The following is a 26229-nucleotide window of genomic DNA, read 5'->3' as shown; positions in this document are numbered from 1 at the left end:
AAATTGTATCATTAGTTCTGTGCGGTGGCCCTCACTACTCATGATCTGATTTCCCACATCCCTTCTGTTTCCCAATGCATTTTTTACTCTCTATTTATTTTGTAAGTTAAGTAAAGCAGTTAGTTGATTTGCCTTTGGAACACACGTCGCAAGCATCAATGATAAATAACATCCATCAAACGACGCATTCAAATCTCCGACTGTATCCTCAATGGTTTTTAATGACCAACTAGTCCTGAATATCTAAAATCTACACACCTGCGATAAACAGCAATGCCTAATTAAATGCAACACTGTGAATCTAATTTCAAAATTGGACTTGAGTGACAGATTAGAAGTCCATGGTCATGGCAGTTCTTTATTGAATCTAATTTCTAAATTGGACTTGAGCGATGGATAAAAAGTCCATGGTCGTGGCAATTCTATATTGAAAGGATGTCTCAAATATGCAAAGTTAAGATGGCACATGTTAACTGCAGTTAGTACTACAAAAAGGCAGTGCTGATGTAGGAAGTGCTTTTCAACAGTAGTACAGAGAAGTAAAATTAGAAGTTATGTACTTACCATAACGTTCCATGTTAGTTGTCTTCTTCTCGCCTTCTTTCTTGCTGGATAGGTTCGGAGCCGAACCTCGGCTCCAACTCGGCCACTCTAAAAGCTCGAGAGCTAGTTCCACTGGCTCGAGGCTCCCCTATATCCCACAATGCTAGGCGGTAACTCCTCAGATCTCGTTTGTAAGCTAGGCCCAGCTAGGAAAGTCCCACAATATGGAAGAAAAAGGGATAACCCACCTCTATAGGCTGACTAAAAGGTGTCCTAAACCTGACTGAGGAAACATATATATATATATATATATATATATATATATATATATATATATATATATATACTTATACAGAGATGTTAGAAAGGATAAAGGTCACAAAACAAACTCCTCTAGGTCTGTCCAGGCTAGGGGGAAGGAGGGTGGGACGCAAGAAAGAAGGCGAGAAGAAGACAACTAACATGGAACGTTATGGTAGGTACATAACTTCTAAATGTTAAGTTGTCTATCTCACCTTCATTCTTGCTGGATGGGACCGCGTCCCTACCACCTTGTCCCGGGTGGCCTATCGGAACAAACTCTTGAGTACAGTGGAACCAAAGTTGGCTCGGTCTCTAGAGACAAAGTCCAACTTATAATGGGAAATGAAGGTATGGGGAGAAGCCCAAGTAGCTGCTGCACAAATCGAATCAATAGGCAGTCTGTCTTGGAAAGCTATAGATGTAGCTAAAGCTCTAGTTGAATGAGTTCTAGGTTTGGTTGGCAACTGTTGATGTCTGACTTCATACACAAAGGTAATCAATGAAGTAAGCCATCTAGAAAGAGATACCTTAGAAACTGGAAGGCCCATTTTGCCTTCTGCATAGGAAACAAACAGTTGATCAGACTTCCTGAATTGTTTGGTCCTGTCTAAATAGTACCTAAGTTGGCGATGAACGTCTAACCAATGTAATTTTTGTTCCGATCTGTTCGAATAGTTAGGAAAGAACACAGGAAGATCAATGGTTTGATTCAAATTTGCCGGTGAAGCTACCTTAGGCAAAAAGGAGAGGTTGGTACGTAAGGACACCCTATCCTTATGAAACAAAAGATAAGGGGATCGACTACACAGAGCATGAATTTCAGAGACACTTCTGGCTGAAGTAATAGCTACCAAAAAGAGTGTTTTCCAGGGATAGCAATTTCAATGAGCATGAAGCCGCAGGTTCAAAGGGGGGGAGAATCAAGGACGTCAGAACCAAGTTGAGATCCCATAGAGGAGGAGGATCCCTGATAGGTGGTTTGAGGAGAAAAACTCCCTTTAAAAAGGCTTTGCAGTGTTTGTGAGACATAATGGAGGACTCTGATACTCCAACATGAAAATTAGATATAGCTGCCATTTGAACCTTGATGGTAGAAGGAGACGAACCTGAGTGGAAAAGTTCGGCTAGAAAATCTAGAACTGATTGAATGGAAGCAGTGAAAGGATCTATATCCTTTGAATGCGCCCAATAGGAAAAACGTTTCCACTTACTAAGATAAATCTTCCGAGTGGAAGATTTATGAGAGGCTATTAAAATATCTCGAACTGAGTGAGATATTAGAGGAAGCCTGGCTAGAGCTGGAATTGGAGAAACCATGCTGTGAGGTTCAGAGAAGGGAGGGAGGGAGCGGTGCAACTGACCCGACTGATGGGTCAAGAGGTCTGGAACTGGGTCCAGATGCCAGGATTGCTCCAACAGATAACGGTGAAGAAATGGGAACCAAACCTGTCGAGGCCAGTAAGGGGCAATGAGGATCATGGAGGCTTTCTGAGCGATGCCTTTCTGTATTAGTTGAGATATCAGTGGAAAGGGAGGAAAGGCATACAGAAGTCCCCGGGGCCAATCGTGGACTAGAGCGTCTCTGCTGGGATGGCCTGGTTGAGGAAAGAGGGTGAAATAATCGTCGCACTTGCTGTTTTGGGGAGTAGCGAAAAGGTCGCAGGAAGGACGGCCCCACTTTCGAAAGACCTTGTCCAACACTGAATTCTTCAGAGACCACTCGTGAGGCATGAGAATAGCTCTGCTCAATTTTTCCGCAATCACATTGGACTTCCCGGGAATGCTAACAGAAACCGCTGAGAAGAAATCACCCATTGCCACAGTCTGAGTGCCTCTTGACATAGGGGGTAGGATCTGGTTCCGCCTTGTTTGTTGATGTACCACACCACAGACATATTGTCTGTCTGAATTGCTATAGTTCCTTTGGGAAGAGAGTCTTGTAGGACTTGCAACGCTAGAAGCACTGCTCTCATCTCTAGGACATTTATGTGCAAGTGGCGTTCGAAAGGTTGCCATATGCCCTGGACCGTCCTGCCCTGGTAATGCCCCCCTCACCCGATCAGGGAGACGTCCATTGTCAGTGTAGCAACCGGAGGGGGAGGAACAAAGGGTCTTCCTAGGAAGAGTTGGGGGGATGAGATCCACCAAGAAAGATGATTCCTGCACGATTGTGTTATCACAATGGAATGGGACATTGGAAGTTGGTGGTACGACCATTGTGTGAAGAGCATCCATTGTAAGATTCTCATGTGGAATCTGGCTAAAGGAAGAAGAGGGATAGCAGCCGCCATTATCCCTAATACCTTCAGGACCAATCTGACTTTGATTTTGTTGCTTTGTAAAACCAGAGAGACTTGTCTGTGTATGTCTGCTATTCTCTGCTCTGTGAGTCTGGCTGACATGCTGACTGTGTCTACATTTGCGCCTATAAAGGTAATAACACGACAAGGCGACAAAACAGACTTTTCATAATTTATTGAAATGCCTAATGTTTGACATGTGTGAAAGGTATAGTCTCTGGCAAGAAGCAGAAGATGCTTGGTGGGGGCTGTAAGGAGCCAGTCGTCTAAATACGGAAACACTTGGAATCCTTGACATCTCAGATGAGAGGCGACCACTGCCATGCATTTGGTAAACACTCAGGGGGCTGTAGTGAGTCCAAAGGGCAGGGCCCTGAATTGGAAATGACTGGTTCCCAGCCTGAAGCGGAGGAATCTCCTGGAGCGTCGGCTCATTTTGATGTGGTAGTACGCATCCTGGAGATCTATAGAGCACATCCAGTTGTCCCGCCCCAAAAGGGGTAGAATGGACTGCAGCGTGACCATCCGAAATTTTGTTTTCTTGACAGACTTGTTCAAGTTGCTGAGATCCAAAATGGGTCTCCAGTCCCCTGTTTTCTTTGGAACCACAAAGAATTTGGAGTAAATTCCGGACCCTTGTTGGTCTGCTGGAACTGGTTGAATGGCTCTTTTTGCAAGCAGCTTTGATATTTCTAGCGCTGCTTGCTCCCTTTGACTGGGTGGAAGTCTGGAAGGGATTTTTTTGATTGCTTTGGAATGTGAAAGAATGGGATTGTATAGCCTTCGGAAATGATAGACTGTACCCACTTGTCTTGAGTTAGGGATTGCCAGGCTTCCGGGTACAGAGATAATCTTCCCCCGACTGCCTCCGAAGGTGGACAGTCGGGCAACACCTCAGGGATGCTGAAAGGGCTTGTCGGAGAAGGTTTCTCGACTGCCCTGATTCTGCGGGCCCCCTCTGCCTCTAGGGCGGCGTCTACCATTATTGTTCCCCCCTCTGCCTCTAGAGGGGAACCGACTCTGTGCGTCAGGCAATGCTCCTTGAGATTGTTTGCGGAACCACATCTTTCCCCCCTTCTGGCCTTTGGGGTAAGGTCTAGAAGGAGTAGAAAAACGGACTCCCACGGCAGAGAGAGTCTTGCCTTCAGTCTCGCACCTAGTCAGGGTTTCCTTCACTTGAGGACCAAAGAGGGATGATCCATCAAACGGGGAGTTAGTGAAGGACGCCTTGAAAGGGTCTGCAAATTACACAGCCGCATCCAGGCATGCCAACGTAAGGCCACACCTGTACCTGCCGCTCTACTCGCTCCATCCGCCGCATACGAAAGGAGGCGCATGGAGGAGTTAACTATTGAGTTGAGGGTAGCCAGTTGAGAGTTCATCCTATCCTGAAAACCCGCAGCTGTTGGGTCCTTTAACATTTCACTCGCTTCCTTGATCAAATCTCTGGAGGCAGTGAAATGACACAGGTGGTTCAGCGAGCGCATAGAAAAGGTCGCTGACGAGAACATCCGCTTCCCGTACCTGTCCATAGTCCTAGACTCCTTGTTAGGAGGATGGACAGGCACTGAAGGATCTGCTAGCTCCTTCTTGGTGGCTGCAGCCACCACCATAGCATCCACAGAGATGCCTTTGGTCAAAAATTCTTTGTCCTTGGGGGCAGTGATAAACTTTGAAGGTCTCCTGGGAGTGGGGTCCACAGAGTCAGGAGCCACCCAGGCCTTCTTTGCCACCACCTGCATAAGTGGGTCAAAGGGAGGGGACACCCAGGAGGTGGAAGGGCGAGAGCCAAACGCCTCAAGATACACCGATTCATCCTCTGAAGGGTTGAGGGCTGGCCAATTCCCCCTCTGTTTTAAGATCTCGAGGATGTCTGCAAGAGACATCTTCAGAGGGGGAATGAGGGGAACCTTCAGAATCCTCTAAATCAGTGTCAGAGGTGATAGACTCAGGGGAGTCGATGTGCTTCCTCTTGCACTGCCTCTTCCTAGGAGGCTCTCCTGCCGGGTCAGGAGAGGCCTCGGAAGAGGAGGAGACCCCCACTGGGGATACTTGAGGAGCTGGCTCTCTGCGATCCGGGATGAGGGAGTGAGCAGAAATCACCGGAGGCACCGTGGAGGGAGGGGCAGATGGAGCCGACTGTGGGGTGAAGAAGGTTCTAACACACTCCTCATGACCTCGAAGGCACCCCTGTCAGGCAGAGCCGGAGGTCTCCGCTCCAAAAAGCTGAAAACCTCCCCCGGCACAGACAGTGATGGCTCCGAGGCCGATGTCGGAGCCGAACTCACCAGCGCCGAAGCACCGAGAGGGAGAGCGGGGTCAGACAAGGGTCCGATGCCACTCGCCCCCTCGGAGCCGACGAGGGAAATCCGGCGCCGAGATTCCTCCAAGGAAGAAATCGGAGCAGACGACGGTACCGAAGACAACGGTATCGGTTCCGACGCAGCCACAGTCTCGGGTCCGAGCCGCCCCGGCTCCGAACTCAAAGGAGTCGGAGGAGGAATATTCTGAGTGATAGGATTAGCCATCGACTGTTGAGTCGGGCTTTGAAGCATCTGGGCCAGTGCCTCGGACTTAAGAAGTCGACTCACTACCCTCTGAAGGTCATGATCAGAAAGCCTCAATGACCTAGAGGAGTGAGATCTATGGCTCCGTTCAGACAGCAATGGAGATGCTGGAGCCGAATGAACGGAGCCGATAGATGGTGACTGGGACCTTTTTCTGGAGGTCGGTTCCGACAATCTGATCGGATCCGACTCACAGCCGAGGAAATAGCAGGTACAAGAGTTCGAGAATCATCGGCTCCGGCCGGAGCCGATGTTCGAACAGCCTTCGAAGCCCCAGAAGACAACTCAGATACCGGAGCCGATGGTCTGGTAGGCTTCGAGGGTTTCCCCGAAGACTGAGTCGGGGGACCCTCAGGCTTCAATAAGCCCCTTAGAATGAGCTTATTTTTACGCTCCTGCAGGACTCTAGGGCTGAAGCCACAGCAAACAGCACATGAGTCCTGCAGGTGCAAAGGTCTCAGGCAGTACACACAAGAAGTGTGACCGTCTGTCAGAGACATCTTCTGACAGCACGAGTCACACTTCTTAAAGCCTGAGACCTTTGATTCCTTAGACATGTCTAAGAAGAAAAAGTGTAACCACACAATCACACACACACACACCGATTACACTTATTAGAAATTAAATTAAATTTAAATTAAAAGTAGTTTAGAAAATTAAATCCCTATAAACACAGTCACTCCAACTACTAGGAAGGGAGGGACTGGGCCTAAGGCCCAAGGGAAGGACTCTAGTGAGTTTTAGGATAAAAAAGGGGATTTTTGACTGGGAATGGCGGAAAACTATCTCACTGTATAAAACTATGATGAAAACTAACTTAAAAGGGGAAATTATCTAAGAAATTAACTAGTTTTTTTAAACTAACCTGACGAGCCGGTTGAAACGCACCTCGATCGCTATAGCGGCAAACGAGATCTGAGGAGTTACCGCCTAGCATTGCGGGATATAGGGGAGCCTCGAGCCGGTGGAACTAGCTCTCGAGCTTTTAGAGTGGCCGAGTCGGAGCCGAGGTTCGGCTCCGAACCCATCCAGCAAGAATGAAGGCGAGATAGACAACTTAACATCACAGGTTCACACTTCCCCTGCTTTTCTGGTCAATGTAATAGTACACAGAATGGTTGTAGGCTCCGTTGTTTTAAAAGTGTGCTGACTGAGAAAGTCTGTCCGCTAGCAGTTGGTTGACAACCTCTGGCTGGCATGTCTTGTTCCTGCTCCTGTTTCCAAAGTGACGTGGTAAAATGGTAATTTGGAGTGTGCACAGTCATTTTTACTTACAGCTGAACTCATTTCTCGAAAACGTTATGAATTACAGGATGTAAAAAATCTGGTTGCGATAATACGCAAGTACCAAAACTTCTAAAATAGGCTTTTAATTAATGGCCTTCAAGCAGTCAAAGTAAAAACTGAAACATAAGCAAAACTTCTAATCAGCAAAAATAGTCAAAGTAGCTGAATCCACTATTCAAGCAATGAAAGAAAAAGCAGAGAGAGGAAATAAAAACCCCAAAAAGTTTCTTATCTAAACTTAGCAGCTGAACAATCTAGAGACAGGAACAGTCTTCTCAGAGATCCATCTTACTGTGGCACTTAAAAACTGACAATGTCCCTGCCTGTGGGTTTGAAAGGCAGTCCCTATACTCTCAGATGATTGGATAACTGGGCCATCACACCTACAGACAGGCATGGAGAGGAGCTCTGAGCTTTGTAGACTGCCAGAGATAGGGTAGCAGGGCACTACTACCCATGTGACAGTAATACAGTTTATTTGCTGCACAGATCTTCTTTCACCTTTAATCCTGCAGCACATCACACAAAATCCAAAAGGGAGCACATTTCTAGCTGCATCATTACTAGTGTGTCAGTGGCTCAACAGGTAGCACACTCAACTTTGGTGCTGAAAGACCAGAAGGCAGTCGGTTCTGGTCTCACACCAAATACTTGGATTAATTTCCAATACTGCATTTCCAATACTAACTTTTCAGCTCACAGAAACATTTAATCACATTCATTGAAATATTTAAAAAAAAGTTGCATGTAAGTAGCAGCAAATGCCTCCAAGTATCAGCAGTTTAAGCTTTATGTCAGATAAACAGCAATGGTTATACTAAACAACTTTTAAATGTAAATGTACTTTTTCATCCAATATCCCCTTTTCCAATTTTGCCTACATCATACCTTATTTCTCTTTAACTCGTACAAAATATCATATCTTTCTCTCCCCACTAACCCCTTTTTCCTACCTCGCATCAAACCCCATATTTCACAAGTTTCCCTAACCCCTGTCCTGTCACAATGTATAGCCCATTTGTCTGACTGTCCTACATTCATCTATCTCTGATGCACTATACTTTGTACATAACAAAGAGATTGTACAGCCTGCTGAATGGCTGTCAAGGCTATTTTTTTTTTACTGAGATGCACGTCTAGTATTGTTAATTTTGTATCCTACAAGTTTTACTATTGTAAATGTACTTTTTTGTTTATCATGTAGTGAAACTGTAAACAAAAAATGTCATTTACTGGTGCCTTCCTCCCCAAGGTCCTTTGAAAATGGGCCTTGCCTGGTCAGACATGCCCAGTAACCAAAGACAGAATTAAATTATACATTTAGCAAAAAATAAAAGTAGCAACGTTTTTTAACTAAAATCAGGACTTACTTTGTAGAAAAAACTAACATACGTACAACAAAATCAAAAGTAACTATGTAATAGATGCTAACTAGTTAACACTGAAAGACCTCAGGGTGGTGAAAATATGTTAAACTGAAATGTAACTATGAACTTGAACTATTTAAACTCCGCTGAAAGAACTTCAACATAATTCCATCAGACTAAGTACATTTTATACTTTTCAGTTATTTTATAATCAGCTAGACAAAATGAAAAGAAACAAGTGAAACAAAATAATAAATACAGTAAAAGCTACATGTTTTGCTCTGTAGTAAATGTACTACATCATCCTTAAGAGTGCTGCCCATATTTATCGTCATTCCCTGCTGCCTTGAACCCATCCTCTAAACCATGCCGAATTCCTCAGAATTTCCCAGTTTTGAGGCTAAAATAATGGGGTGCTACAATTTCCTGAGTGGCCCCTTGAAATCACTTTTTTTTTTTAATTTATTTACAATTTTTAGTTAATGCTGACATCATCAGTGCCTGACTGGCTGGCGTGGGTGGGGGACAGAGCGTGTTCCTCATTTTGGAGATGAAAGGCTGAGAGCTACGTATCAGGTATTGAAATAATAAATTAAATACCACTAAAGCAGTACAACAATGAAACACAGAAGCTCTGCTTCTCCTCACTTCACAATAAAAACACCGAAAGTAATAAGGAAACCTCATTCCTCATCTCCATCACTCAGTATTGAAACCACTACAGTCTGCCAAGCGTATGAATGACTACTGTCCAAATTCTCTATTTGTCCGAGCTGAGTTTGAGTAGTCCCACATAAAAATAAAGCTACCTCCCAGCAACGGGTCAGTGAAAACAAATCCATGTGGTAACTGTCTTGATTTGGTTTTAAACACACAGAAGGCATAAAACAGTGACTGTACTATACTCAGGTCCAATACCCCTTTTTATGTACACTTCATTTCTCTCACTATACTAAATGATATTTTAAGGAAAAACAAAATGGGCGTGTGTCCATGCAGCTGATAAAGAACCAGAAATGACAGAAGGCTCATCTAGTGCTGGACCCACACCGCCAATGTCATTCTTACAAATTTAAACAACAGCAAACAAGGGAAGGCTCACTTAGTAGTATCGGACTCTAACATGACCAGTGTCATTCTCACAACCAACAGATGGTTTAACAGTAGATTTTGAAACGAACACTGTACATTTCATTTCTCTCACCAATATATACTAAATGATATTTTAAGAAAAACAAAATCAGCGTGTGTCCGTGCAACCGATAAAGACCCAGAAATCATAGCAGGGTCATATAGTGTCAGACTTATACTACCAATGTCATTAGTTCCACAAATTAAAACAAACAGCAAACAAGGGAAGACTCACATGTCGGACTCACACACCACCAATGTCATTCTCAAAACCAATGGATTAGATTAACAGTAGATTTTGAAAAAAACAACCAAGAGACCAGGTTAAAAAATAGTAAAATAGGTTTAATTATCTAGAGTTGAAAACAAACTAGATGTCAATAAAAATAGTAGAAAAGTTACAAAGGTATAGTTGCTTTCGTCCAATTCAGCCCTGCTGTTGGGAGTTCTTCAGAAGGTTGATTAAACGTATTTAACTATTTTTTTCTTTTTTAATTTGTGAAAATGACATTATTGTGAGTCTGACACTACTTAAGCCTTCTATCGTTTATGATATATTAACACAATAACTGTATCTGTATATCAATTTTAATGATGCTTGTTAGGTCCCCCCAGACATGGCTGAAAGTGGTTTGTGGACTAGCCCTTCAACCTGGTCAGTAAAGTTAATGAATGAATTAATTAATTAATTACTTGCTTTTTGTTACTTGATGGTGTTGAAAGACATGAAAGAAAATGCACAGTTTAAATGACATTATTCTGTAGTTCACTAGAATAAAAACTACAATTTGGAGTAACCATCCTCCTAAATGTCAGCTTTACAGTGACGAGACATCAGTTTGCATCACGGCACGCACTATTTGTTCATGGTCACAAGGTGGGATTTAGTTACATGGTTGACATTTCAGATATTTAATATAAAAAGTTTAAAACCATCTTAATGTTTGCTTGAACTCCTTTGATTCTATAGTACACGCCCACACAAAGATGAAAAACACCTCTCAATCGATGAAATGATTACCTTATAACATTAGCTGCCCCTTATTTTTTCTGGCACCTTATTATGATGACCAGAGTTAAGGTTTTTTTTTAGGACTGGACTGCATTTAGAAATACTGGTGGGTTAATAATATTCGAGGGTGGATGTTCATTTGGTGGATGGAAAACTGAATATTCATTAAAGGCATTAAAAGTGAACAGTGAATGACAGTTTAATGTTTGGTTCGCTACTGTAGGATAGAAGCTAAATATAAACCTTTCTTTTCTTGCTAGAAATGTAGGCAAGAAGTAAAAATATATCAAGATTTAAGAGAGGTGGGAAAATTGTAGATCATATGGCAGGGTTTAGAAATTAAAAGGATGAGTCCGGAATTCCACGGGGTCTCATTAAAACAGCAAGGAAGATTAGGCAACTCAATTTGTCAAATAAAGGATTAACCGAAGGCAAGCTAAATCAGCAGTTTGTGTCTTGCTTTACTAGTTGTTTAACCTAAGTGGTATACTTGCTGACTGTTAATCTATTAGCAGCAACACTGCAGAAAAGCATCTGTCTTTTTATTCCCCATAGGTGATGCGTTGCAGTATTTTAATGTTTTCCTTTATTTGCACAGTATCATACCAAGTGAGATAAAGTTATCATAAACATCTGCTTTTTTTTCCCCATTTTGTTGACCGGTTAAGTCACACTAGGCTAGTGGCCTCTCTTTAGGGGAGACCTAAGGTGGTGTTCATACTACTAGGGGAAATTTGTTCAAGGCATCAAGAAACTTCCCCTATGCCATGAGAGCCTTTACAGCCACCTGATCTACCACTAATTCAAGCAGATGGGGCCCCAATCTAACATCTCATCCAAGGATGACGGACTTAGGAGCGAGGCATCTTCCTTATGCTGCACTGAAATGTCTAGTGTGGAAAGAGAACCCATAGACTTGTTTACAAAAGCAGAGTGTGATACCTGTTGCACACCTGTGACCTGACACCAATTCTGAGTTTACTCTCAAACATCAGACTTTAGTGAAACATTAGTATGGAATGCATACAAACTCTGCAAGAGCAAGGATACATTTCTCCAAAGTGTATGAAGTATCAAAGCAAAAGCCACTGACTTAAAGTGGTCTAGAAATATATTTGTGAAGAGTATGATAAAAGTACACTTCATTTAATTACCATCATGCTTAGCAGATAAAGAAGTAATAGATTTCTAATGTGGCTGTTGAGCTTGTTCAGACTTGTAAAACGTACAGTAGCACAATTCAGGTAGCATGTGCTCTAGTGTATCTAGAAACGGAAAGTAAACATTTTTATCATCCTTTCTACTATTTTCTTTATGCCCCCCTCACCCATGCACCGATTTTTGTTTTAGGTACATTTTTAGCCGTAATATATTTCTTGACATTTTAACAGCTATTTTTTTAAACCATTGCTGTTTGGTGTGGCTGTTTTTGAAACAACAACTGTTTCATAGACAGTGAGTGTGAAATGTGGCCTCAGTAATTGTACTTACTATTCCCGAGGGAGCAGCTTGGATTTCTTATGTTTTGTCTTCTTATGAAGAGAGAGACATTATCTTAAATGCAGAATTCTGAAGGTAAGTTTGAGGAGCAGTGCTGTCATAGCTAATACTTTCTCTCTCTCTCTCTCATTATGCAAGCTAATAAATGTAAAAATTCTATTCTGTGGAGATTTTTAAGCCTGATTTTGAGCACTGCACAGTGCTGTAATGGGATAATCTATACTCTGTTCTGGAGAGCAGTACTTTTGTATTTGTCTAATCTTGATACAGTAAACTCTCAGTTAACCGGCACCATTGGGAATTGGTAGATGCCAGATGACTGTAGTTTCTGGTTTCTTGAGAGTTGCTATTAAAAGTAGGCCCGACTAGTACTGTACTTATATATTTGTTTGGTTTGACTTGTTCTCAGGTTGTGGAGAGAGGGAATTTATTCCCATCTTCCTTTTTAAAAGTCTAAAACTCTAAAAATGTAAGGTATGTTTCTGTGGGGAGAAAACAGAAATTGCAACACATGAAAATTGTACTGTATTTCTTCAATATTTTTTTGCAGGTTGCTTGAGTTCCAGTTAACTGAGAGTTTACTGTAGTGAGTAATTTAGCTCAACTAAAAATCTCTTACAAAATATTCATTTATTGACATTTGATCACCTTCAAAGTCCGACTGGGTAGAAGCCCATTTTCAGTGCAGGCCTGTAGAAAAAAAGCTTCAAAAATAAAACAAAAACATCTGCAGTTTAAATAATTATAAAAACATTGGTTGAGAATCGATAAAAGTTATATGACAATCATTTAATATTTATAGAAATTTTAGTCAGTTTGTAGAGAAACTAAAGTAAAGTTAGTCTAATACAAACAGGAATTGCAATATGAAGTGAGGAAAAAGCAAACTTATGGTATATTTACAGAGAAAGTCAGGGAAGAGAATTTGATAGAGGTAAGGAAGTAAGTGAAGAGGGGAGAGTAAGGAGGTACAATGAATGAAAAGGTACTTGTTCACATCATGTGCCATCTATTCCCAGATCTCTCCTGTATAGCTCAGTGCCATCTATTCACAGACTTCTACTGCATAGCTCAGTGCCATCTGCCCTTGATTTTGCCTCCTATTTCTGCACTGTCCCTAGTGCCAGTCCGGAGCAATTGGGATCATTTTTGGTTTTTCCTGTCTGACTTTTAGTAAGACCTTGGAGAGAAGAGGCAGAGAGGGAAAGGCATAGACTGATAGGTTTTTCCAACTGAAGGATGGGGCATCCACTTTCCATGCTTATCTGTGATAAGTCCTTGTGCAGAAATTGTCCAGTTGATAATTTTGTGGAGAGGCAAATAGATCTATGTCTGGGCTCCCCCATTTCTGTGTTAACATGCTAAACATTTGTGGATCCAGTTTCCACTCGTCCGGGTCCAAAAGATTTCTGCTTAGGTCGCCTGCCAGAGTATTTTGTTTTCCTGGCAGGAATTGAGCTTGAAGATGTATTTGGTAAGTCAAAGCTGTGTTCCACAATGCCATAGCTAGTCTGCAAAGGTGGTAGGAATTTGTACCCCCCTGCTTGTATATGTACCACATAACCGTGGTGTTGTCTGTCTTTAACAGTAGTTGTCCTGGATGAAGTAAGTCCTTGAAGGCTGTCAGAGCATTCTGAACAGCTAGCATCTCTTTCTGGTTGATATGCAGATGCATTTGTTTTGGGCTCCATTCGCCCTGAATGCATCTCCCAGCCAGGTGCCCCCCCCGACGCATAGTCTGATGCGTCTGTAGTTAGGGTTTGGGTGGCAGGGGTTAGAGTGAATGACAATCCCTTGTTTTGGTGACATGTCTCTGCCCACCAAAGAAACTCCTATTGTAGGCAGGGAATGAGAGGAATCATTGTTTCCAGACTGTGACAATGTTGGCTCCATAAACGTTTTAGGTACCATTGAAGTTTCCTCATATGCAGCCTCGCATATGGAATTAGTAGAATGCAGGATGCCATGAACCCCAAAGCCTGCAGAATTTGTCTTGCAGATAACTGGGTTTTTGTTGCCATTTGTTTGAAGTATGTTGTCAGTTGCCTTTGCTTGTCTGGCGTAAGGTAAGCCATCTGGGCAGTTGTATTCAAGCTTGCACCCAGGAATGTAATTATTTGAGAGGGTACCAGTTGGGATTTCTTTTTGTTTACTGTGTACCCTATGCATGTTAGAAGCCTTTTTACAAATGCCAGATGTTGAAGAAGTGTGTCCTTGTCTTCTGCTTGAATGAGACAGTTGTCCAGATAAAAATAAATTTGTATGCTTCTTTGTCTGCATAATGCAATTACTGGTGCCAGGCACTTTGTAAAGACCCTGGGCGTAGTAGATAAGCCAAAGGGCAGTGCAGAGCATTAGTAATGCAAAAAACCTGCCTTGAAGCGGATGTATCTTCAGCACGATTCCCTTATTGGGATATGCAGGTATGCCTCTTTTAAGTCTAAAGTCAATAACCAAGTGTTCCTGCCCAGCATAGGCAGTAGCTGTTGTAAAGTCAGCATTTTGAATTTTGGAATGTCCAGGAGTGTGCTCAAAATCAATAAATCCAGTGTTGAACAAAAACCTTGTCCTTTTTCCTTTTCTGGTACTGGTTGAATAGCCCCCATATCCATGAGGGACGTAACTTGTTTCTGAGCCTCTGTCCACTGATTTTGTGGCAGATCTGGCCAAACGTTTGGAATTGGCAAAGTATAGAAATGAAATCTGTACCCCTTGAATACTATGTTTAATACCCACTTGTCCTGGGTAAATAACTGCCAATTTTGAGCATGAAGTGCTAATTTTCCCCCCAAGGGGACTGCCAACAGATAAGTGCTTGGTGAAGGTAGCGGGAAGTCATTGAGACTGCTTACTGTAGGGTTGTGCTTTGTTTCCTCCAGATTGGGAGGTGGAGGCACCCCATTGCTTTGACCTTTAAGAACCCTGTGATTGGTATCTAGAGCATTTTGAGGGCCTGGATTTGCCTTCAGAGGCTCTGTTGGACACAGGAAGGGACCAATTTTTAGTAGGCCAGTGCCTACTGAACCTGGGTGGCTGCACTTGTAAGAAATCTTTTACAGTTTGCATAGATTTAGTTTTGTCTTCCATTTTCTTTAAAACCTCTTCTGCCTTATTACCAAACAGAGTATCGTGCTGCAAGGGGGCATCCAACAATTTAGCTTTAACATGATCAGGCAGATTTTGCTCCTTGAGCCAGGCATGCCTTCTAATCACAGATCCAGTTACTGTGGCCCTGCAAGAGGACTCCAAGTAATCAAAACCACAATGCAAAGTATGCTTTCCGACCTGTTCTGCTGAATGCAATAATTCCTGTAATTCTTTATTTTCCACAGAATCAGAAATCAACATCATTTTCTGTTTCAATAAGCCCATAACATGCTGTTGGTATTTAAGCATATGAAACTGGCAGTTTAAGGCCCTAATTGCCAAGGTTGCAGACATATCAACTTTCTTTCCCCATCTATCCAGAGCCCTGGAATCTCTATCAGAGGAGGTAGGATTTTTGGCTGTAGAAGCCTTTACACCTTTGGGACCCTGTGAGATAGTTTTAGGATCATCAGCAGGATTTTTAATAGAAATTTGTGGGAGTCAGGAACCCTGTAATATCTGTCTGGCTTACTAGGAGCTGGAGGTAGGGAATCAGGAGCCATGCTTGATTCCAAAAACACATTAACAATGTCTAATACAGGAGGTATTGCCAAAGGCCTATGCTGAGGAAGAAGAAGGAAATCCTTAAGCCGTTTTTTTGATTCAGAGAAATCCTGACGCTCCCAGTGAAAATGTTCCCTTAAAGTATGCAAGGTTCCCCCAAAAGAGTAATCCTCAGGAGGAGATGAAGATGGGATGGATTTTTCTGCATCAGAATCCTCATAGGGTGGAATAGAAAATTCCTGATCAGAAGAGTGATCAGAAGAAATGGAAACCTGATTTGAAGATTCATAATCAGTGCCTTGCCTAGGCTTCTTAGCAGGGGGGAGGGGTTGGGAACCCCTGATCAAGGTAATTAAGTCCTCAGCCATTTTGATCATCTGTTTTTTAGGCATAGGGCCCTGAGCACGTGGCTCATGCGTCAGTTTTTAGAAATAGAAGATGTTCTTGATCTTGTTTTTGAGGCTGGCGTCGGTTTTATATAAAAATATTGAGGCCTGAAAACATCCTCAGAAGCCGGTGCCTACTCAGCGGCTCCGGACCCATCCAAGTGAGAGACATCCGCGGGTTCAATACTCTGAGAATCTCACTGCATATCGGACTCCGCATGGGTCTCGATAAAAGCGACTCAAAAGTAGCAGGTATCAGGGGCTGCGAAAGTGCCTCACTGAGTACCGGCGAACCAGCGACTGGCTTAGGAGAAAGTTTAGTCGGTTTAGGACCTCGGCAGTCTGTCTCTGTCTTTTTCTTTGCGTTTTTTGTGAACTCCGGTAATCGGATTGCTAACCGACAACATTTCAGGGTAATTAAATCTTGATCCAAAATATTTCGAAGCAAAACTATACCGACGCTTAATAGTGCATTGTTAAATCTAGCACAAAACCAACAGCAAGGCACGTTATGATTTGGGCTTAGGCAAGGAATACAATACAAATGAAAATCCTTATGAGGTATTTGCTTCCCACAAGTAATGCAATTATTAACTTTTACTGACATCGGTAAGGAGTAAGAAAAAGTTTCCCCAATGGGGTACTTAGCTTTAGTTGAAGACTTCGGTTCTGAAACTCGAATGCAAAAATTTCAGGAGTTGGCCGACCGGCACTTGCGAACTGCTTCTGCTTCGGGCACTGCACGGCAAGAAAGACTGAATAAAATGGTGTCAGCTGCATGTTTTATACCCCTGACAACCTGACGTCATGGAAGAGGAGAGAGCAACTGATGCAGGACCCAAGACTTTGTTAATCAGGCTGACTAAGGGCAACCTGCCAGCAGATTACCCTAATGTAATGACTGCAACAGTAAAACACGAAAAACATCCACATTTTTCCACTTTTCTGACCTTTAGGATAGGGTTTAGATGGAGTGGAAAAACGGACCCCTACGGCAGAGAGAGTCTTGCCATCCTGTTCACACCTGGTGAGAGTCTCTTTTACCTGAGGCCCAAACAAGGACAAGCCATCAAAGGGGGTGTTTGTAAATGAAGACAAAGGCGCATCCAGGAGTGTCTATGTAAAGCTACCCCAGTACCTGCTGCCCTACTCACTCAATCTGCCGCATAAGAAATGAGCCTCATGGTGGAGTTTACCATGGAGGTTAAGGTCGCAAGCTGGGACGCTTCTCTGTTTGCAACTCCCTCAGCTATAGGATCTTGCAGGGTATCTCCTAGCTCCTTCAGGAGATCCCTCTGAAGTCGCGTGAAATGTGACAAGTAATTCAGCGATCTGAGAGTAAAAGTCACTGAAGAGAAGATACACTTCCCATACCTGTCCATCGTACCAGACTCTTTGTTCGGCAGATGGACAGATGAAGTTTCCGCAAGTTCCTTCTTGGTGGCTGCTGCAACCACCATGGCATCAACAGGGACTCCTTTGTATAGGAAAGACTTAACTTCTGGAGCTGTAATAAATTTGTTAGGTCTCCTCAGAACAGGTTCCATGGTCTCTGGAGCGCTCCACGCCTTTCGACTCACTACAGACAAAAGTGGGTCGAAAGGTGGAGACACCCAAGAGGTGGAGGGTCGGTAACCAAATGCGTCCAGTTATACAGACTCATCCCCAGAAGGGGCTAGGGACTTCCAGGCACTCCTCTAAGGATTTCCAAGATATCTGAAAAGGAGACATCCTCAGAAGGGGACTGTGGGGACCCTTCTGACTCATCCGAGTCCGTATCCGAAGTGATAGACTCAGGGGAATATAGATGCTTCCTCTTACACTTCTTCTTCCAAGAGACCTCCAAATGTTCGGAGGTTTCGGAAGAAGTGAGGTCACCCAGTGGGGCATCCTGGGGCACAAGTTCCCTACACTTGGCAGGAGGAGGGACAAAGGCAGGCACAGGCACAAAGGGAGAAGGAGCCAGTGGAGCTGAGGGTGGAGCAGTCTCAGGAGACAGCACGCTCCTCATCACCTCGAAGGCACCATTGTCTCGGGTCGAAGGAGCCACCGCTCCGAAAAGCCCGGAGATCTCCTTCGAACTGGGAGCAAAGATTCAGAGGAGCCAAGCTCACCTGCGCCGAAGCTCTGAGAGGGAGAGCAGGGTCGAACAAGGGTCCGATGCCACTTACCCCCTCCGAGCTGGCGAGAGAACTTCGGAGCCTAGACCCTCGACGGACTGGGACATCGAGGAGATTGGAGCAGTCGTCGGAACCAATAAGGGAGAAGAAACTGGAGCTGACGGTTCCACCACCACGACCTCCATGCACTCCAGCTCCGAGCTCAAGAGAGTCGGAGGAGGAATCAATGGAAAAGCTGGGAGGGCCAAATGAGCCAAACCCTTATGGGCTGGGCTCAAGAGCAATTTGGCATTTGCCTGTGACATGAGGGGCCTGTTGACCACTCTCTCCATGTCGTGATCCAAAAGTCATGAGGACCAAGTGGAGTGTGAAGAGGACCGGTGACTGCCCACTCCAAGTTGCAGCAGAGGAGATTGTGGAGCGGTGCGTACTGGCTCCAAAGAGGGAGACCTAGATCTCTTATGGATCCGGACCGGCTTCGAGAGACAGATGGAGCTGCCAGAGACTTAGCTTTGTTGGAGCCAATGCTGAGGGCCGACAGAGCCAAATGGTTCTCAGTAATTTTTGCCTGTTCTGAGCTCGGAACTGATGGCTTGGAGTGTTTCTAAGACACTTTGGCTGGCTGAGGACCCCAAGACGAGGCATCTTGAGGGTTCTTCAGGAGGTCACGTAAAATAAGCTTACTTTTTCTCTCCTGTAGGACTCTGGAACTGAAAGCATGACAGATCCAGCAAGAGTCCTGCAGGTGAACAGCCCCTAAACAATAAACGCAACTCATGTGCCAGTCTGTAAGGGAGAATTTCTGGCAACAAGAGTCGCATTTTTTTTAAAACCAGAGGGTTTTGACTCTTTAAACATAGCAAGCACTAGTCAGGAAAAAGTTTCCACAGAGAAAACACATAAAACTATCACTCACTGCCTACAACAAGTAGAAGCAAACAGGTTGATAACACAAAGAAAAAAACCTTAATATTGTTTTTTTTTTTTTTTTTTTGAAAGGAAGACAAAGGAAGGGGGAGAGCCTCTAACTTAAACGGCAACTCCCCCGATGGGAGAGCCTCTAAGTTAAACGGCAATCCCAGAAAAAAGGGGAGAAAAGGGAAAAAACCTCTAACTTAAACGGCTCTTAGGGGAAAGCAGGCCTGAAAGAGAAAACGAAGGCCACAAACACCACAACAAGCAGAGAAAGGGGTCGTTAGACTAATGAGGAAATATACACACTCTAACGAGTCAATATGTTTGTGTCTTTCGGCTTTTCCCAGTTAGGGGTCGCCACAGCGGAACTCCGGTCCACTAATGATTGGCAGTTGATTTTTACGTACCGGCTTGCCAGGCCTGACACACAACCTTCAATGAAGGTACACCCATTCGCGCATGTCTCCATGCAGAAGACGCTCTGTCTGAGAATCGAACCGGACAGCGTCTTACTGTGAGGTGACAACGCTAAATTTGCTAAAAATTAGCAATAACTAGAAAATATATAAAGTACTTAGCCTGAGCCAGTATTCAGCAATCTTGACGCTGCAAGCGGCAAATGAGATCTGAGTAGTTGCCGCTAGGCATGTTGTGATAAGGGGTAGCCTCAAGCCATTAAAAGCTCTCGAGCTATTGTATATCTGCCGAGTCAGAGCAGAGGATCGGCTCCGAACCCAACCAGCAAGAACAAAGGCGAGATGAGACAACATAACATTCTATATTTCTTACAATTAAAAAAGTACTTTTTTACTTTAATATTTTTAACAGATACGACAGTCACTGAAAGGACTACCCCCCACATTTAAAATGCCCCTGAATAGACACTACACAAAACTGTTTGCTGTAAATAAATCATAGTGATGTACTTACTATAACACTGCATCTCTGCTGTCTATTTTAGTCATTCCTCAACTGATAGTTCTCAGATACGTCTTCAGCCACTCAACAGACTTAGGGTCTGTAACTCGAGCTCCCTCCCCTTACTCATAATCCCTTGACTACTGAGAGTTACCTCAGGTCGAGTTTGCCCTGCAAACACCATGCCAAAAAAGGTAAAGGGATAGCCTATGTTACTTGTAAGTAATACAACAGGTAAAAAGATGGGAAACAAAAAGAGAACACATAAGGAGGAGATTACTCTGAAACCCACACAGCAAAGGCTATACAGGAATATCCCTCATATTATACCGGGATCCAGGCAAATGGGGAAGGGGGAAAGATGGGTGGGAAGTCGAGGAAGGATGAAAACACAGATGCAGATTTATGGTAGGTATACAACTGTAATACCTGATGTTGTCTTTCATCTGTTCCGCAACTGATGAGACAGAGTACCCAGCTAGAATCATCTTGGGAGGTCCTCAAGGAAGGACATTCCACAGTACTGTGCAGCCAAAAGCTGCTCTACTCCTAGACAATGTGTGTAACTGGTAATGCGCTATAAAAGTATGAGCTTTGCACCATGTAGTAGCTGCACAGATGTCTTCTACAGAAGTTTTACACCAAAAAGCAGACTAAATGGCCACAGACCTAGTAGAATGTGCTTTAGGATGTTTTGCTAGTGACAGGTGTTAGTTTTTCTAAATGAAGATAATACAGTTAGCCATCTGGCTAGCATAATTTTTGATATTGCTGTGTCAAATGTAGCTTTAGAGAAGGATACAAACAGTCCCTCTGACTTCCTGAAGTCTTTGGTTCTGTGAATGTAAAATCTGAGCTGTCTATGAATATCTAGTAAATTAACCATGTATTCTTCCTTGTTAGAAAATTTTGGAAAGAAAACTGGTAAGTTGATTGGCCGAGGATAGCTTCTGACACCACCTTAGGCAGAAAGGAAGAGTAGTCAGAAGTGACAATCAGTACTTGTGAAAAATCAGAAAAGGTGTTTGAGAAGAAAGTGCTTGGAGATCTGATATTCATCTAGTTAGGACAGAGAAAGTGTTTTCCAGAAAAAATATTTTAACTCAATTTTTGCTGATATTTTGAAGAGAGGCTGACCAGCCTAAGGTTCCATGGAGGCACAGGATCTTTTACCGGAGGACGAAGCTGTAATGTCCCCATAAGGGAGGCTTTATGTAATTTAAGAGAAGCTGATGAAGAGCTATCTAAGCCAATGTGATAATATGACATGGCAGACAGTTGCACCTTAACTGTCGAATAACTAGCTCCTTCATTGAAGATGGAAGCCAGAAAATCAAGAACAGCAAGAAAATGCACAGAAAAGGGGTCCGTCTGTCTCTGAAGTTTCCAAACAGAAAATCTTTATCATTTACTTTTATAAAGTTTCCTAGCGGATGCTTTTCGGGAGGACATGAGGATGTAGGGAACAGGGGAAGAAAGCCTGGAAATTCCAGCCATCATTGGAATTGGAAAAACCACATGGTCAATTTGAAGGATAGAATGTCTTGATGAGGCAGCCTGAACGGATGAGACAAAAGCTCCTGCTGAGGATCGAACACCCATGGAAGAAGGTGGTGAAGAAGACGAGACCAAAGGAAAGGTAACCATACTTGGTAAGGCCAGAATGGGCAATAAGGCTCACCCTGCTCTTCCGCTCATACACTTTCAGAATAAACATGGGGATAAGAGGATTAGGAGGAGAGGTGCATATTAGACCACAGGTCCAATCGTGAACTAGGGCATCTCTTGGTGACTTCGTCATTGGGGGTATCATGGCAAAGTACCTGCTGCACTTGGTACTAAGGGGAGAGGCAAAAAGGTTGTACCACTGTTAACCCAACTGGCACTAGATAATGTCTGCCACTGACTGGATGAGGGACCATGTGTAAGGGATTAAGATGAACCTGCTTAATTTGTCTACTAGCATGTCAGTTTTTGCCAGAATATGCATTGCGAACAGAAAGTGGTTGGAAGAGCTTTCCTACTGCCACAATCTCAATGCTTCCCTGCAAAGTGGTAAAAGATCTGGTTCTGCCTTGTTGTTGATGTACCAGACTACTGACATGTTGCCCATCTGAACTGTAACCATTCCTAGATGGAAATCTTGAAACACCTGCAATGCATATAGGACTGCCCTGATTTCTAGGACACTGATGCACAGGATGGCCTCTGAGTCCATGTGCCTTAGACTGTCTTCCCAAGTAATGCCCCCACCCCCTCCACCCCAGTTGGAAGGCATACATTATCACTGTGGCTTTTGGAGGAGGAAGAATTAAGAGGCACCCATGCTAGTCAGTCGAATCAATTCTCCAACACCCAGACAAAATATTGGCAACACCGAAGGACAGACCCCATTTGAGCAAAGGAGTCCCTGTTGATGCTATGGTTGCGGCGGCAGCCACAAAAAAAGGAGCTAGCAGAGCAAAGATCCTCTTTCCATCCCCTTGACAGTCGAGGTGGTTGGACAGATTTGGGAAGAGCATATTTGCTTCAGCAACCTTTGCCTTGAGGTTCCCGAATCATTTAGCATACTTTATGAGACTGCAGTGCGATTTAACTAAGGAACTCGCCACATCTTTTTCAGAGTCCATGTCTGTGGAAGACTACAAGAGATCATCTTCAAAACTGGCCACTTCTAGTATTTATTTCCAATGCGTCCACAAGGTTAATATCCCATGCTGTACCTCACTGGCTGCTGGTTCAGGCACTGTCATTAGGAGACATGCCTGGATGCTGCTATGCAATTTTGCTGAGCCTTTCAAGTCTTCTTTCATCAATGCCCCCTTTGATGGAATGCCCTTGTTTGGCTCTTCTGTGAAAGAAATGCTTTCCCGCAGTGAACAGGAAGGAAAGACCCTGTCTGCCATAGGGATGTGCGTTTCTACACCACAATGATCATTTTCTCGAAATCAAAGAGGAAACAAGAAAATGTGGTTCCGTAAATCCTAGGTATCTTTCCGTGGGGACAACTCCTCCCAGAGGCATAAGGGAAAGTTCAAATGGAAGATGCTATCCTCATGGCAGAGGCCCGCAAAACCAGGGTTTCCTGGAATGTCGGGAAGCCTTCTTCTTTTGGTTGTTAAAATCTGGAAAAATGATATGGAATAACCTCTGGATATTATTTTTGGCCTCCACGAATTTTTATTTATTTATTTATTTATTTTTTTATAAAAGCCCAGGCATCTGGTTGCAAGGACAAGTGCCTCCACTGCCTCCACAGGATCACTGGAAGAGTCACTCCAGAAAATGTCTCTCTGAAACCCAGGTTTTGGGGCCTCCTCTTCCACAAGGACAGCATTTCCATTTAAACTCTACTTGAACTCCCCCTCTGCACCTGGAGTTGTTCACACATGGATCCTGGAAAGACCCCTGGGATTTATGGATCCACATTTTCTTGCCCCCTGAGTGAGTCTGTGATATCCGGCCAAGTCAGATCGGAGGTCTGATCCATAACCCCATACATTCAGGAATAATAAAAATGACAACATCAGATCCTCTTAGTTCCCTCTACAATTTGAAGTGCTCCCATCACTAAATACATGGTCTTCCAAAAGAAGAAAATGCTTTTGGCTGGGGGGGGTCATGGCATTTACTGCATATCTCAAAGAAAAGCAGACAGAGGTTAAATAGGTCAACTACTCATTCAGCTCTGTATCCTAGAAATTAGGAAGGGAAGACATTTTTTTTCTTCAAAGATGGAAGTGTTCCTGAAGTTGAAGGCCGATTCACATATGGCCTGATCTTCAGGCAGCAACATATTCCTCTGAAACCTGTGGCAGTCTAATGTGAGATGCCAAAGCTTAAACCAGCAGAGTGGATGTCTGACCTTCAGTAATCTGTACTATCACAAAACTACAGTCTTTTTCATCAGGTCTATGAGAAGGAAGGGTGAAAAGCTTCAGATATCGAGCCTTTCAGATACTAATCCATCATTATGGTTGGAGTATCCTGGGAAGAGAACTCAAATGAAGGTGCATTCTGTAATAGTGAAGGTCAGATGCGCTTTGCAGGCATTTGAAAACCACTGCATGGCACAGAGCTGTTCTCTGCACCTGTGGTCAGGGGTACAGTAGCCATTATCCCAATGTTTGGCTCCAAAAGGCTGGGGATGCAGAAGCTGTAGGCCGTGAGACTAACGTAAACAAAGCAGCACCTCTGTAGGACCAGTACCCTTTGGCTTCAGGAGTGCTGGAAGGATCTCAAAATGTCTTGCTCTCTATGTTCACTTGCTTTTTAATCATAATCTTTTTAGGTAAGCTCATTTTTCTGTGCCTCTTATATTCATGACAGGACACAGAATTACCTTTCAGGGTTCCCCAGTCAAAATGGTAGGGAATTTGGTAAAGACCAATAGCTTCTTGTACTCAATGAAGGGGCCTTATTAATAATGAGACCGCAAAGTGCTCACAGGGAAGGATGCTGTGGTTTTCCCTTAGACAGAAATGACACTGCAGATAGAAATCATTTGATGATGTTTGACTATGTAGGCATTTAGTTAATTTTTCTAGGCCAGGGGCTTCACAGACTTCAGAATGTGATAAATCACAACACAAATAGGTGCTTATACTATGCAATCTGATATAACAGAAAAAGAAAAATCCAAAAGATTACTTAACACTGTGAAAGATGTCTTGGAAGCAACTAATGGAACAAATGGAATGACGACTCATCATCACTTGCTGCAATGATGGGGAAAGAACTGAAGACAGAAAGGGCTGTTCTCCCCTTTTTTACACATGCACCACTTGGAATCTTTGAGTGAGAAGCCAGCTACATGTTGGGGATGTTTTACAGCTCTGGAAGTCAAGTCAGAATAGAAAAAGCATGTCCTAGTACAATTAATTCTCACAAATAAAGATTTATACTACATACTAAATCAAGAGACAGTCAATTAGGCAGATACTTGAAAAAAGATTTTTGAATTTAACTCTTCTTTTCCAAAATAATTATAAAGCAATTAGCTCCAAGGAATAAGCAATTCATAAAATATAAAATACAACCATACAAAGGAAGCTACTGCACAAAACTTAGTTCATACCTTGTTTAAAAGATTCTGCTGCTCTGCATGCCTCTGCCTTAAAGATGCCACCTCTCGCCACAGAATCTGGTTTTCCCTAGTATAACACAAAGTAATTACTGTAGTAGCATTAGAAGGTAACTGATACCAACCTGAAGTATGAGCACAATTAAAATTACAAAATTATAAGTTTTGGCCCATTATCTTGCCACACTGATACCGCTTCTATAACAGAAAAAAAAGTGTTAATGTTTAGAAAAAATTAAAAACAAAGAACAGTCGTGGAAGGAACTTTTCATAATGACAGATATGCTTGCACCATATCAGATGATCTAAAAGATGACCCTCCTTGATGAAGCACCTAGTATTCATATTTTCCAATCAGAATTCGGGAAAAAAATTTGTGGACTCCCATGGTTTAAGAAACCTGTGCATAAATTCGAATATATACATAACGCAACATGACTGACATGTAAGTCAGCTTAGCCAGTTTATTCCCTAGCTTTTAGCAAAGCATCACTGTGAGCTATGAAAAACAATTAAAATCAGCACGCCTTAATTATTTATAATTTGTATACAAGTATACAACTGGTTAACTAAAAGAAGAAACTCCAAAAGTGGAGATTTGTAGGAGAACATACCTGCATATACCTGACCTGTCAAATAGGATTCTCTTATGGACCATCTTAAAAACTATGAACATATCCATTTTATTCAATGCTGAGGCACTTCCATTATGAGGCAAATGACTGGTGTGAATCCCCAAACAGTAAAGCCATAAGGACAGAAGATGACAAACAGTAGCAAACAAACAATAAGCTAGAAAAAATAAGTCTTTAAAGTACTGTCTTTACAAAGGAAGTTCACAAAGTATTGGAGGAAACCATTCCTCTAATGGAATGGATTTTGACAACATATTGTAACTGACAATTTGCCTCCTGATAGTTAAAGGTAATGCAACTGGCAGTCCACTTGGAAAATAACTGTTGAGGAATAACAAGCCTTTCCCTGCTCAAGACAGAGGAACTGTACAACCTTCTCCATCTTCCTAAACTGAAACAGCCACATCAAGTAGTACCGGAGCTCAAAATTGACATCTAGTGTGTGAACAGCACTCCTAACCTTAGTTTGTATCACTGGAAGAAAATAATCAGATTAATAGAATTGTTCGAG

At 43.0% G+C, this 26229-nt stretch overlaps 1 protein-coding gene across 1 annotated transcript in view; it reads right to left on the bottom strand.

Annotated features, from left to right (window-relative positions):
- LOC122789760 (heat shock factor protein 3-like) overlaps positions 1 to 26229 on the bottom strand; it is a 1295435-nt gene that overhangs the window by 474997 nt on the left and 794209 nt on the right. The window contains exon 5 of the mRNA XM_044057197.1: positions 25078 to 25153. Within this exon, the coding sequence (XP_043913132.1) occupies positions 25078 to 25153 (76 nt within the window). The remainder of the gene's footprint in view (positions 1 to 25077; positions 25154 to 26229) is intronic.

This window comes from Protopterus annectens, chromosome 15.part0 (genome assembly GCF_019279795.1).
Source record: "Protopterus annectens isolate FY-2018-M chromosome 15.part0, PAN1.0, whole genome shotgun sequence".
Taxonomy (NCBI): Eukaryota; Metazoa; Chordata; order Ceratodontiformes; family Protopteridae; genus Protopterus; species Protopterus annectens.
This window is presented reverse-complemented; position numbering and strand designations above follow the sequence as displayed.